This window comes from Bombus vancouverensis, chromosome 1, assembly GCF_051014615.1.
Source record: "Bombus vancouverensis nearcticus chromosome 1, iyBomVanc1_principal, whole genome shotgun sequence".
NCBI classification, from domain to species: domain Eukaryota; kingdom Metazoa; phylum Arthropoda; class Insecta; order Hymenoptera; family Apidae; genus Bombus; species Bombus vancouverensis.
The window spans coordinates 14,894,459-14,908,919 of record NC_134911.1 but is presented as its reverse complement, the minus strand read 5'-3'; the positions used below and the strand labels follow the sequence as shown (position 1 = coordinate 14,908,919).

Here is a 14,461-nt window from a genome sequence, read left to right as displayed (position 1 = left end):
GTGATCGGACGTTCCGTGGCTCCGATCCGCCAGGAACCGGCGATATTAACCCATTAACGTCTATAAATCGTCGCCGATGGAGCGTGAGTCGCCTGCAGAGAGCGTTTCGCGACGCGCATTTCCAATGCCGAATATCACGTGGTCCGACCTCGCGACGAGGAGTCGGGAGGTGGCAGAGGCGGCGACGGCGGCGGCGGTGCGACGAGAGCGGAAGAAAAACAGTCGCGTGCGCGCGACAGGGAAAGATAGCCTGTGAACCCACGTAAAACAAGCTGGAGGAGAACGCGTCACGTCTGCGGAACCGCTGCGGAAATGCCTGCTCGTGACTCCTCGGACGTCACGTGCCACGGTACCGTGCCTCGAGCTCCGTCCACCATTATTTCCCTTTCGCCTTCTCATTACCAACATTCAGCCAGCGGGCGACGCTTTCGATCGCGCCTCGACCTCGCCAGGAACGCGTTCTCAAGCGTCAGCGGCTTATCCATCAAGTTTGATAAGGGTTGAAAAGTAAAGGAGATTTTTTGGTATTAAAGATGAATTTAGTCGTTCACCATAAAGTGATTCTAATTAGTTTTCCAATTATTTCGAAGTAAACGAGGGAACGAATAAAAAAAAAAAAAGTGCAGTTGAACAGTTTGGCTTCGAAGAGGCTTATACGTGAGAGAGATTCAAGGTTCTGCGTAAACGTGGCTTTGTAAACGCGTACGTGTGAGTGAGTGTCCATCCGCAAGTGGCGCGCGTGCTCGCAATTGAATTAGTGGCTGGAGCTGGTTAGAGTCAATTAGAATTCTTCCACGATACAAATTGATTTTGATCGCGCGCAGAAACGACGGCTCTCGCATAATGTTCAATACGTCGTAAATAATTTCGACTACGCAACAGCCGCCTTGCAAAATAGAATAAACATCGTACGAGCTACGCGTTACGAACAGATTTCAAAGATCTAATCAAACGGCACGGAGACTAAGTCGAATTTAATTGGCCGTCGTATTTGCATGAAATTGGTACTTGCTCGGAGGGTGTGTCCAAGGGATCTGCAGAAATTTCTCGCGAACGATTCTAATTGATACGTTTCAGGAAAATCCGCGCGTTGCCATTCGTGAGCCAGGTGAAATGAATTATCGCCAACAATTATCATCGAGTGAAATATACGACGGAGGAGGTCAGCCGAGGTGAGCCTCGTGACAACCTACGATTATTTCCAAGCGCACGGTCTTCTAAACGTAAAGACGGAAGAGGCGCGCGCGCCATGGGAAGTGAGAAACACCGTAATTATCGTGGTCGTTCGGTTTCGATCGGGAGGAACCCTGACGCCAACCATTCAACGGCTCGTAGCTATTTTCTGCGTTACTTACATTCCTTCGATCGGCCGAAGGTAATACTTGACTCAAACGTTCTTCGATATGTGAAAAGTTTGCAACGATAAGATGCCAGCTCCAATATGTAAATTGTATTTATTGGGAGAGAAAGAAAGATACATAGTATATGTATAATAGAACGTGTAAAGATAAAATTGGTTCTTATTGTTGGCCAAATAGTAATAAAGAAATCGATATAAAGAAAAGGGAATACTTAGTTCCTCTGGTTCTGTAAGTATTCGCTTTGAAAGGTTCCACAATTCACAGATTACAAAAATCGAGACTCATCAGCCCATAAATCCTGTTGGCGCCGCAGCATCGAGCTACGGCACCGTCGATCGACGTATAAACGAATTTTCAAGAGAACGTTCAAAACGACGACGGTGTGATTAATCGTCGGGGGGATACGCGTGGATTAATTAGCGCATCCGATGAGCGACAGCTCGTCGAGTGCTAAGAGAAGCGTGTGTGCTCAGAGGTGTTATTAATTGATCACGGACAGCCGCTAATTGTGACTCTATCGTGGCTGAAAGCGATCCGAGCACGCGCGTTTTCGGTGATTTACGAGTAACCGCGGTTTCACGAACGCCGCCGAAAATTCGTCTGGCGCTTCGTAGTCTGACCGCTTTGTCGTTACGTCGGCCACGAGCGCACGCTCTCTCATCCTTCACCTTCCTTCCTCGATTTCGTTCCTACGCTTGATTGCGGGTGACAGGTGAAACGTTTCTCCGATGAGATAGCCATCGTTGGCGATGTTCGAACGCTTAGTAGTCATAGATACTATCGCCGATAAGAAACAGGAATGGGAAACAGGAACGTGAAAATGGTTGCGTGAATACGCTCGATGGCGTTCTCCTAAAAGTGAGAGCTTGAGGAGCCTGGGATTATAAAGGTAGAGGTATTCGTTCCATCGTTGCTGACTCGAATTTGTTCTTAGTTGTCACCAACCTATGCGTATCTGCAATTAACTAACTCGATACCAGGATAATGCCGAAAACCTTGTTCGAAAGCTTTCGAATTTCTACGTCATTTGAACTCCGCGACGTTATGAAATTTTCATCGTTGATCGACAGGATGTCGATGAAAGAAAGGAGTACCGGTAATGCACGGGAAATAACAAAATAAAGGAGTCGCGCCGTTTGCGTATAATGGAGCGGCGTTTTCGCGGTCGCGCAACCAATACGTCGTAACGTGTAACGACCGCCGTGTAACACCGTGCTCTTAAAGATAATGAGCGGTGTGATTGATCGTAAAGGTAATGACCGTGGAAGCACGCCAGGCCCTGGACCAAGAGGAAAAAACTTGGCCCGACTCTGGTGCGATTTCCAAAACTCCGCGGGAGGTGCTCCCGTTACTTGGTTTTATTTTACCCGGGACCAGCCATTCGACGATAAAAACCGCCTGGAAGGAGCATTGTTTATATCCCCGTTAGCAACGTCAGCTCCATCGTAGCTCCAGAGAATTCTTTCACAGAGGGATGGGACAGTTTGTCGTATCGTATTTAATAGGCTTGGACGACCGATTATCGTTTAACAGGGCCGTAATAAAAAGATAGACGCGATGAATAGTTGCATTTCAAATTAGAATACCCTCGAGGCTAGTTATTTCAAAGAATTTTAAATTGCAAATGTCGATTGTTATTCTAGTAGCTTGCTGATAGGATACCTTCGAATCGCTAAAATATTAACTTCAAAATATTTAATCCAAAATGAAAAATGAGAAACAATGGTAGAAATGAAAACTCTATCGTTGTTTAATTATCGATAGAATAGTTCATGGTATCTGACGTACGTACCGAAGAAAAAATAATAAACTCGAGTTACTCGTCTTTCTACAGAACTAGACTCCTATGCACGCTGTTTAAGAAAATATCTCGTCGTTTCTCAAACGGTGTTTACATAACGCTTTTTTCTCGCCTCTACTCAACACCCCGTATAATTACGACGGATACAAGTTCATTGGAAAGGAACACGGTCTCGTTCAAAGAGAAATCTCCCTCTGGTCTACGTTTCATTAAAAATCACTGCTACTAATGAATGGGTAGAATCGGTTTCCCGTCTCACCGGTTCGAGAGTCATTTCGAAGTCATTACGCTGGTAAAGCGTCGATAATGGCCAAGCAAGGCACCGACGGTCATACAACGGACGTTCGAGCGGATATTAGGTGAAAAACAGATCGGTCCGTTTGAAGATCATTAGTTAACGACCGTTACTTATCAAACGGAGAATATTGAATACCACAGTTATACAAGTAGTTTCTAGAGCCAAGACTTGGAGAAATATAGCAGCGAAGACGTACGTCGACTTTAACCAGGATACGATTCGAAGAAATACGTCAGGAATAATTTCTTATTTTTTCCTTGCAACGAAATAGAAATTTCAAAGGTGGAAAAGTACAGGGGTAGTTGCAGGCGGTAGCAAAGTATCAGGCGGGGGTTGATGCAAGCGCAAAAGGAGGATAAGTAGAAGGCAGCTCGGCTGACTATAACGTAGGAGATTTCAGCAGAATTCATGGTTGCTTGATTACAAGTAATAAACCGAGCGTTAGGACAAGATTTATGAGCATCTGCGGGCACCTATAGTCCCTGATCGCCACCCTGGGGCCTTGTTTCTGTTGTTCTTTTGCCGCTCGCGGCCGAACCGGCCCTCTTCTCCACACACCGCGCTCGAATCACGCGCGAGTACCAACGAGATTCGATTTCTTGGTCGAAAACGGGTTCTGATTTGTTTCATCGACAAAGTGAAATTCTTTAGAAGCATCTCTGATCCAACGATAATCGTTTCTATTTCATTTTCTATAATTCCGTTTGAAGATCGTTCGAACAATTTTCCATAAAAGGAGCAACCACCGCTTATCGCCGAATCTCTCATCGAACGACGAACACCAGAAAGCGGACTCGCTCTGAAATTTCTATAACAGCGGGCAACGTGGCGGCAACGCGAGCCATCAATCCACGTCTACCGGTCCACCCACGAGCGAGCATCGAAGAAACGCACAAGCGGCGATCGTCTTACGATCGAAACTCCGGTAGGCAACGCGCGCGATGCATCATCCGTTTATCGTATCACCGGGAGCCGGGTGCTCAGGAAAGTCTGATTCTCGTGTACTTTTACGTGCCGTTGCACGGATTCGTCATTAGTTTATCTCACACGATTCTCACGGGCGAGGGCGTATCAGCCGCCGAGCCTATACCGATTATTCTTCGGGACGCCTAGCTTCGTTTTGCGATAGCCTCGACACGTTCTACTTTATCAGGAACGAAAAAGCCGCGCCATCGCGGCGGTTCGGTCTCCTCTCGCTCGTTAGCGACCACGAGCCCGATAGTCTCTGGGGAAACTAAGGATAGTTCTCCTTTGTTCCGAGTTAACTTATGGGGATCGTCGACTTTCTGTTCTCTATGCGATCTACTTAGATACGACAGAGACTCGGTCTTCATTCCTATCGTTGGTATCGAAACGTAAGTAACATTAAGAAGGTTGGAAGATTAGAACGCTTAGATTACAGATGTGTCTTGTTACTATATGATTCTATATATTCTTTCTGGTTACCTAAATTTTGTATCCTTTGTTAGATCCCTGTTGCTCTTCGATGCTCCTCAATTGTGTGTTCTCGCAATTTCTCATCACTATTACTCTCTAAGAATCTCCTATTCTAGGCAAACCTAGAAGATAATTCATCCACATCGATAAGCATTCGAAACATACTCAAAAGTTCTGCATTGCCGCGTCTACTTATTCGCGCGAATGAGACAACACGCGACTGCTTCGTTCTTATTTACGAGGATAATAACGATTTCCGAGTCGATACGTACACGAATCACAAATATCGAGAGGATAGTCTGGGATTCTGGGAGCTGAGTTACGTTTGCTTGGGTGGCCATCGCTATTCTCCACCAGCGGAGTAAGCCGTGCGCGCAACGACGTTGTAAATTGACGCGTTTACCGATAAACTGGCGTGTAGCGAATGAACTGCGAATTAATCAGCCGTCGGAGTGGGGCCGCGGGCTACGACATCGTAAACGGGACGGGGGAATATGTTTTATTCAAATTACGGTACAGGTGGACCCGTGCGCTCTGCCCAATGATCAGTAGGGATCTTTATCAACTGATCGCTGTGGATCACTGTGATCAACACCGGTAAATTATACTTTTCGTCGAGATTTGTGGAAAAGTAATCCCCCAGGAGAAATTACGAGACACCTGGAGTGATCTGAGAAGGCAAATGGAGCTATTGACAGTTCGCAATGTATTTCAGCTTCAGAACAGAATATTATACAATTAAACAAAAAGAGTATTTAAGATCGATTAAAATAAAAATCGAATGCTCCTTAAGTGAAGCGAGATATCCTCTTCTTGGTCTGCTACTTATCGAAAAGTTATTGCCATCGAGCACCTATAGTTAACGTGTATTCGATCGATTTCTGGAGCACATGACAGACATACGATCTTCAATAAGTATTATTTAACGATACCGTGAATTGCAAGCGGGTATCTTCGAAATTCGCGGTTATTTTTCCGTACGGACATACGAAACGAACGCTCGCGGGTCTGTTTCGAAACAACCAGTTCCACCGAAACGTCCGTATTTACGCGACGATGCTTCAGGAAATGCGAGGTACGTATTTAGCCGGTCGATTACCACCAGGAAGTTTCGAGCCCTTGGGTGGTCGTGACCGAGTGCGCCGTTCGAAATTCTGATAAACGATTGAGAACGAGCCTAGAGATCATCGAGAACCTCTGTTCGATGTGTTTCACGTAGTTATTTTTCTTCCGGAAATCGTTGATTTCCATCTACCTTGCGTGCAAGGTTCGCGTGCAAAATTTACTCGTGTCAAATTTGCATTTTGACAAGTTGGATAAAATCTAAGATACTTTTAGATACTTGATAATTAATTAAGCCTCTCAGAAGCTAAACTGGACATCGCTTTCGTTTCATTTCTAACATCGCTTTTCTGTACCTTTTAATTTACGAAATTGATCAACGTGGTTTCCGAGCGGTTCGATTGTCCTATTCATCGGCGATCGGACCACGTGTCCAGAGAAACGACGTAAAGGGAAAACTGTCTTACCTGGAACAGAAAGGTATAGAAAACTTCAGGAGGCTTGCGTATCATTTACGCGCGTTTCTTCACGCTCATCGACGCGTTCGCGTGGCTCTCGAAATCTCACGAGGCCAAAGCGGAGGCGTGAGAGCTGAAACTCCCGCTGACCGTAACATCGCCTCGTGTAAATGCGCGTGCATGTGTGCAGCACGCCTTAAAACCTCGCCATCAAGATTTATCCCCTGGAATATTATCAGGACGTTGGGGGAGTTCGATCGTAAAACGCTGGATCGTAACGCGCCAGCCTTCGAATCGATCCCGAGTCTCCTTCGAGACCCGGGACAGTTCCTTGAACCGATTAAGGCGTTTCTCATTGAACTCTCCTTTATCTGACCTCGTGAAAACCCCAAGCGTTGTTCTTTCTATCTTTCTCGATATCGCTGACTCGAATACATGACCCAACGTGTAATATCTCTCTTAACGTCGCCGGTATTCGAGCGCAATTACGGCGCACGAATAATTAACATCGGTGCCAAACAGAAACATTGACATGGACACGATGAAGAGAAAGAACCTTGAACGAAGATCGCGAAGAGACTCGGAAATTTACAGCTGTACGTAAGGCGACAGAAAAAACGAAGATCTTTTACGAGCGAGACTCGCGATTCGATAGCGATGATCATCAGGCGCAATAGCACGTTTGATCGCGAAATTATGCGTCGATGGCTATCGATCTTGCGAAGAAGGCAAACAGCTCGTTCGTAATCTTAGCCTCTATTACGAGGGCAGCGTTCTCGAAGGTCTGCAAATCACTATCTTTCCCAGCTGTGCGAACACGGTGATCCTTTACGCGTGAAACCAGCGTATTTGCGGCATAATCGCGAGGAACAGCGCCTATGAAAGCGATCCCCGCACGTGGTAACTCTTCTGTCGGAGAAGGAAAGCGTGCAAAATCTGCCGCTTCATGGCGATACGCCGCCTCCAGCTATTCTCGTCAGCCAGGGAATTTACGTTTTGAATGGCGAATATTCAAAGTGACTTATGATCTTGTTGAAATTCGCGTTAATGCCCTAGCCGCTTGCATTGTTCTATTTTCAATATGTACATACGTAATTAATAAGAAAGAAACTACATATAGGCTGTATAAATTGAAAGTATATTTTGTCCTTTTAACTACACGAAATACACGAACATATATATATATATTAATAATATTCTGTCATTTCATTCGTCTTTATAACTCTATAACTGCCATTCTGAAATTAGAAATCTCATAGACCAGTAGCTCAAGAAATTTTTATCTTCCCATTCTCCAAACACCGAAAGAGACGTCCAATTGAAAATGATGTCCAGTCATCGAATCGACTTGCCGCTTCGTCAACTTGCTTTCACCCAAGAACCGCACGAATCACAGAACAAACACTCGTAGAAAAATTGTTGGAAGTCGAAAATCGGAAACCACAGAATAGGCTAGGTCCACGTCTTGGCGAACTTGTAATCGCGAACATCGTCTTCGGTGCGGTGCGGCGCGAGGGTGCCGCTGGTTGTGTTGCGTAACGCTGGCGCCAGGCCGCAGCGCCGCGGGGCCCAGCAATGACTCACCGAGACGAAGAACACTGGCCGAGGCTGACCCACCTATCGCGCAACCGAGGACCCGTCCAAGGTGCCTCGGAGACAGTTCGTGAGAGTGACTTGTTCGTCAGGACGATACGCGCCGGCTGACCTATTTTTTATTCCGTTTTGCGGCGGCCCATTCTTATCGCTGCCTCTTACGAGCCGACCGCCTCTGGAAGGACTTCAGAGAGAGAGAGAGAGAGAGAGAGAGAGAGAGAGAGAGAGAGAGAGAGAGAGAAAGAGAGAGACAGTACCAGTTTGAGTTTTCTGGGGAAAGCTCGGTCGACCTTGACGCCAACTGCGATTCTTGACCCCCGAGGATGAAGAACACTTTGCTGCCACTTCGATGATGCTTCAGCGATGACTATATGACACTTATGGAGCGTAATTTCTATAGCTTGAAAGCAAGAGCACTCGTTAAGAAATCTTCAGCTCTTCAAAGGCGAATTTATTAGGACCAAAAGAAGATAATTATTCTTTAGTTTCTATTTGTGTCTCCATGGCTACACGTAGTCATTGGATTTTAAGGTTAAGTATTTAGCAAAGGATCTCATACAGTCAAAGATATTTATTCAACCTAATATCGATTGTACGCTTTAAAAAGGAAGAAAAATCGCTGAAACAAGTGACACTAGGTTTGAGAACGAAGCCATGTACTACTTTTTCTTCGAACCACGTTTCGATCCTCGTGGTTCCCACAAATTCAAACCGCACCTGGTTCAAACTCCACCAGAAATTCAAATTGCCGGCTCGTCTTCGAAATAACGATCCAAGTGGCGAGTACAAAATCCACCTACGCTGCAACGATCGCGAAACTTTCAAAGTTACGGAGAAAGGCGAGCGGTTGGGTGAAATTCCTAGAGGTTGCGTAATCGAGATGGCGAGGGAGATGACCAGAACTAATAAAAGGGCGGCGGAGACGATCTCGTGGAGAAGATCCGGCGGCACGGGAGCCGAAACGACGACGGGGTCTTTATTGCGCCGGGCCAGGATATAAAACTGCGGGTTACAAGGCTGAGCGAGCTCTGGCAAAACAGCTCGCAGTCGAGAGAGCCGGTCCACCGGGTTCGCGATCTCGTCGACCGACTACTTTCTTTCTCGGCCTCACGCGGCATCTCACGAGCAGTCTGACCTAAATGATCGCCGAATGCTCGCTTCGTTCGGGTTACTCGCTTTTATTTTAACGAAGCTGCTGCTGCTCCCTCGCGTACAAGTTGCTTTTCCATAGTTCGACCTTGTATTCCGCGCGTTAATCTATGAAAGGTTTTTTTGCAATCTCGTGAGGAACAACAGCGATCGGTATGATCCAAACGAATTGTATGGCGCGTAGAATACCGTGTCTTTCGACCAAGAAATCTCGCTCGTTATCGAAGGAAGGCAAAGATATCGCGGCTGGCAAATAACGCTTCGGTTCACGAGGAAGAGGCTGGCGCGCGAGCACAGTAATATGAACGCGATAATATTAATCACGGTTTCTTCTCGCGGAAGGAAGGATTATTACGGCAGAGGTGCAATCTACTAGTGGTCCCGCGCGCATCTACCGATGGCACCGCTATCGATCATTCTCCACCGCGGCGTAATACCATTGTCGAGCATGACTAATTGCCAGAGTGACCGAGTACCACGCTTGCCAATTGTAATTAACCGTCGCCCCGAGTGGAGAAGACCTTCCTTCCAACTCACGAGGGATCCCCCTTGCTGTTTCCCTTCGAGGGACAGCCGGAAGATCGAGGATCGACCGAGCCACGGGAATAAAAAACGATGAAATTCGTGCGCGCGCGCACGCCGACGACGACCCGTTATACGCGACCGGTCGCAGACTCTCGGTATGTAATTAGAGGACTCGCAAGGACTCACGGGAGCCGCAGCCCGTGCAAAGGCCGCGGCGAATTTCCGTCGCAAATCGAATTTGCACGGTCGAATTTCCAATTTCTCCGGGGGCGATTTGCATAATTTATCGGACGTAAAATCTGCGTAATGCGACGTTCAACGAGGACGCGCGTTCCTACAGCGCTGACACGCCACTATCGAAATTACATCGGGCCACGAATTAACGTAACGAGCTGACGTCGTCGTCGTCTTTCGATTCCAGTGTCCCCGTCGATGAATGCGTACAGGTCGTTTCACAGGGTACGTTTCATGGACGAAAGTAAAAACGTGGAATCGCACGTTTGAATGATCGTGTAACGAGTCCGATAGCCGAATTGCCAATATCGCGGCGCTCCCGTGGTTATTTCGCTATCTTCGAGAGGCTACCTTGAGGCTGAACGTAGATCTTCTCGTTCGTCGAAAAATTCCTCGTGGTTTCTGCATTCTTTGGTAATCTCTACCAATAACTTGGTGAGATATCTCGACGATGTCACCGGTGTTGAGCAAGTAATGGTTCGCTTCAGGAGTAAACTTAAATTTGTCACGGAGAATTTCGTAAGACGCATTCTTCGATGTCCAAACTTTTTAGCGACAAATTTAAACGAGCATGAAATCATCAGGGAGATCGAAATATTTAATCAAAGCAAACGAAAAATCACAATTTATAAAACGTTTCTGAAAATCGTATAATATAGAAACATTTCGTAGCAGCCGATAGATCGATGGATCTCGAGAAGCAAGCCGAGAGGAAAATCGCGGATTCCTAACCACAGGCCGTGATTACTAGCGTCGCGACACGGCAGTGTGGTATGCAGCGTCGAAAGCGACACCTCGTCGTGACAGAAACGTGACTACCAAAGGTCAGCGATGATGAAGGGAAGCGCAGCAGCACGCTCACCGGTGGAAAGGTGATCGACGCTCGATCGAGGGGGAGACTCGCGTACGCGTGGAATCGGCGGCGCTCGATGAATCTTGGCGAGGGACAACGTCCCCTTTAATTAGCGTATAAGAGGCGGCTCACACGGTGTGACTGATTGTCAGATCGTGCGTCGCCGAGGAAGTAACCAACTCGACTCTGAATCTGAAACGATGCAAGAGGCCGAGGAACCGACACGGAAAATTACAAAAATCGATGATTGGCGAGGAGCGAGCACGCCGAGCGGGTCCGTGCTGTTCGTGCTCTCGGGTAGCCCCAGCAAAAACCAACAAACGAGTTTCCCCTGGTGGCTACCTCTGTCTTCCACCTTCTACATGCGAACTCGAACGACCAACGACGATTCGTAAGCGATTCCCGTAGTCGCCGGCGGCCAGAATGCCTCGAAAATACGGGCTCCTCTTCCCCGGGCCAACGTCGATATAGAAACTCGTTTCATCGCTGCTCGACCTTCCCCGGCGAGAATCTTCTTCTTCCGGGCTTCTCTCCGACCACGGCGACGCGACGCTTCACGGCCTCGATAACGATCTGCCACCACCGTGCTGTCCCGGAATGTGTGCCAGCCTCGTTGCCCGTTGCCCGTTGCTCGTCCGTCACGCGCCGCGCGCGACAAAACACCGTCACGATCGATATTCGGACCTCCATCGACTGCCGCTCTCACGGTACTCCTTTCTTTTCCCAATCGCCGTTAAGTTTCGTGGAATGCTGGACTACTGGTCGTGATTGGTAGCACTTGTTTCTTACAGGGTCGTATCTTAATGGGACATTCAAGGTTATTTATTTGCTTGCAACGCATTAAAAATATTTTCTCTCAAAGATGGTCCATTCCGAATGAAAATTTGGAGATTTTTTTTACAGCTGTCTAGTAGGAGTAAACGACAGTTGCCGACAAAATGAATCGGCGGTACAATAACCTCCGGGAGTTTTCTCCCCTTGACGGGTTCCTGTTGCTGCTGTCGAACGAGCGGGCAGTAAATCGACCGCTCGGCTCATGTCTTCCGTCCCTCCTCGTCGCGCGAAGGCGTATACCGAACGAAAGCGTTCGATCAGAAAAACTGTCGGCGAGGCGTACACGTCGCATCGCGAACCACTATGTACGAAGATACGTCAAGATTACAAAGATTAATCTCCTACGGGGAGGAGAAACGCGTTCTCTGAAAAATTGCCGCGAAATTCATCGAACCGTCGAATAACTTTGTTCGCGATAGGAAAGAATGTTTCGGAAACTCTCGACAGAACACGCCCGATTTTTCTTTACCATTTTCATTGCGTTCCAATAGCGTTGCATCTCGCAATTTCTATAAATTTGCGTTCCGAAATTGTACTCTTCTCGCGTTTTAAATTTATTTCCTAAGTGCAGGCGCCACGTAAAAAGCTTTCCTCGATAGTTCGATAAAGAAAACTCATAGCGTTCGCGATACTTTTAACAACAGTTTATCGCCTTGTTCGAGGTCTCTTGCCGAGCTTCGTGCATTTTCATAATTTCATCGAGGCCGGGTCTATCAATTAGATAAAGAGTACGGGTGTTGGGTATCTAATGGAAAGTCCGGTCCGCGAGATCCATTAGACGATAGCGTTTCTGGTATTTTCGACAATAACTCAGCAACCTTGTTACCGAGTTGATATCTATGCATCGGCTTTTAGCGGGAAGCGTATTAAACGAAACGGTTAAATTAGAAGAACCACAAACTGTCGGTATAAATCCCGGTGATAAGATATATCTGCAGATAAAACGAGTCGACGCCGCAGAAAGCTTTCCAGTGAAAATAATTTCGAACGTGTTAACGATCGTTGAATAGAAACTAGATGACATTAAAAGAATTGTCATTGGCTTTAACTGCGCGAATGATGAACGTGTCCCGTTTGTTTATGCCTGACTGAGATTTTCTTTCTTTTTCGAGATACGTGACTGGTACCAGCGACAATGATCTATCTCGTGTTCCTTAACAAACCTATGTATTTAATAATAAGATTCTCCCTTCCTCGTAGCAACAGCTGTTACTCCAAGCTTCGCTGAAGCAACAACGAGAAAGTTGTTGTCGCATGGTCTGAAAAGTATCCAACGGATATCAACTTGTAGAAACAGCTTGTCTACATTGAAGCAACGTAATCAGAGGGGCACTTGAATTTCGTTTCGTTTTTAAAGCGATATTTCTTCTTACCAACAAATTCATAGCATAACGACCGACAACCTGTACATTTCGCAGGAACATTCGTTTCTGTTGCATCGCGTAACCGCGTACTCGTTATTTTTACCAGGCAGCAAGCAGCGATATTTGTTCACGACAACGAAAAAGCACAAAGACGTAGAGAAACATTGGGCAACAAGCGGTAGCTTTTTCAGGAAACATGCAACCTCGACAAAAAGTTTCTCGTTGTTGGTTGCGCGAGGACGCAGCTTTGGAATCCTGCGTACACCGGAACTCACACAGACGACTAGAAAACAAATCAATCGTCGTCGATGCAGAAGCATTCCTATCCCATCGAGCGAACTCCCACAGCAAGCATCGTCGACCGAACGAACGAAAACGCCAGTGTTGCACGAAAAAAAGCGTCCGCAGGGCGCACGAAGGCAGGAACTCGTATCAGGCCGAGGCTTTAGAGAGCAGTAAAGCATCGAGTGGAAACGTCGTCCGTGGATCCCGCGACGCGAACAGCCGCAGGCAGTGGCATAACGAATGTCCGGTAAAACATGACCGCTCGCTCGAAACGCGATGCGCCATGCCGAGGGATCGGGCGGACGCGAGTCGCGAGCCCCGCAAGGACGACCACGAGAGAAGAGTACAGTACCGGGATACGGCAGTTTAGACATCGATTTGCAAGGGAAACTCGATAGAAGAGAACTGCTGCAGGTCGTCGTTATGCGCAGCCAAAAGAAAAAGGTCTGCGCTCCTGTTCGCTCGATGTCCGCGCGGCGCCCCCTTGGTCGTAGCCTCTCGGAATTTACGAGCCGGCAGACAGCGAGGATCGACGACCGATACACGTCCAGATCCTATCTAACGGGTGTCGTCCGCGAAACTGACTTACGAACTGACGCAACCAGTCGGTTTGCGAGAGGGATCACGAGATACGCGGTGGTTCGTGGAAAGATCTGCGAGACGACGTTCTCTCAGATTTAAAGACACGAAGGGTGGAGTTCCAGGCCGAGTTGGTTCCTTAAATCGAGCGGTGCTTAAGACGACGTAAGGTCGATCGTATCGCTCACTGTGTACACGATAAAATGCTACTACAGTCGTTCTGTACAGTAGTCCATTAGCAAACTATACAAACTCCTAATACGCAAATCGCCAATTATCACAGTAATCGTATTTACGATTTTCTTAATAATACCACCACGCTACGCGTCGATATCAAAGGGACGGTCGCACAGGATAGTCGCGCAACGGTTGCCTGAATTTCGCATCAGTCCGATATCAGGCAGGTTGTCGCACGGTCTAATTTGCTTATCGGGAGAAAGAGAGTGTTGCGGCTGGAGCGCCGGCAAAAAGGCATCACGGCAAATTAATAAAGGCCAGCCGACGGGATAAGATACGGGTTCCGTGACGGCAAGACGAAAAGTGCAACGACATGGCGAGCCACCGCAACGAGATTCACAGATCCTCTTAATCGATGACGCTGCAATTTATCTCGCGATCGTGGCGTTAC

At 47.3% G+C, this 14,461-nt stretch overlaps 1 protein-coding gene across 6 annotated transcripts in view; it reads right to left on the bottom strand.

Annotated features, from left to right (window-relative positions):
• The window catches only part of LOC117153237 (uncharacterized), a 247,646-nt gene that overhangs the window by 101,652 nt on the left and 131,533 nt on the right, over positions 1-14,461 (bottom strand). For 3 of the 6 annotated variants that reach the window (XM_033327080.2, XM_033327077.2, XM_033327078.2), the window contains one exon: positions 6,316-6,426. The exons of the other annotated variants lie outside the window; for them this stretch is intronic. In XM_033327080.2, the coding sequence (XP_033182971.1) occupies positions 6,316-6,373 (58 nt within the window). In that variant the 5' untranslated portion in view covers positions 6,374-6,426. Of the gene's footprint in view, positions 1-6,315; positions 6,427-14,461 lie in introns of those variants that run through there. 6 annotated transcript variants of the gene reach the window in all.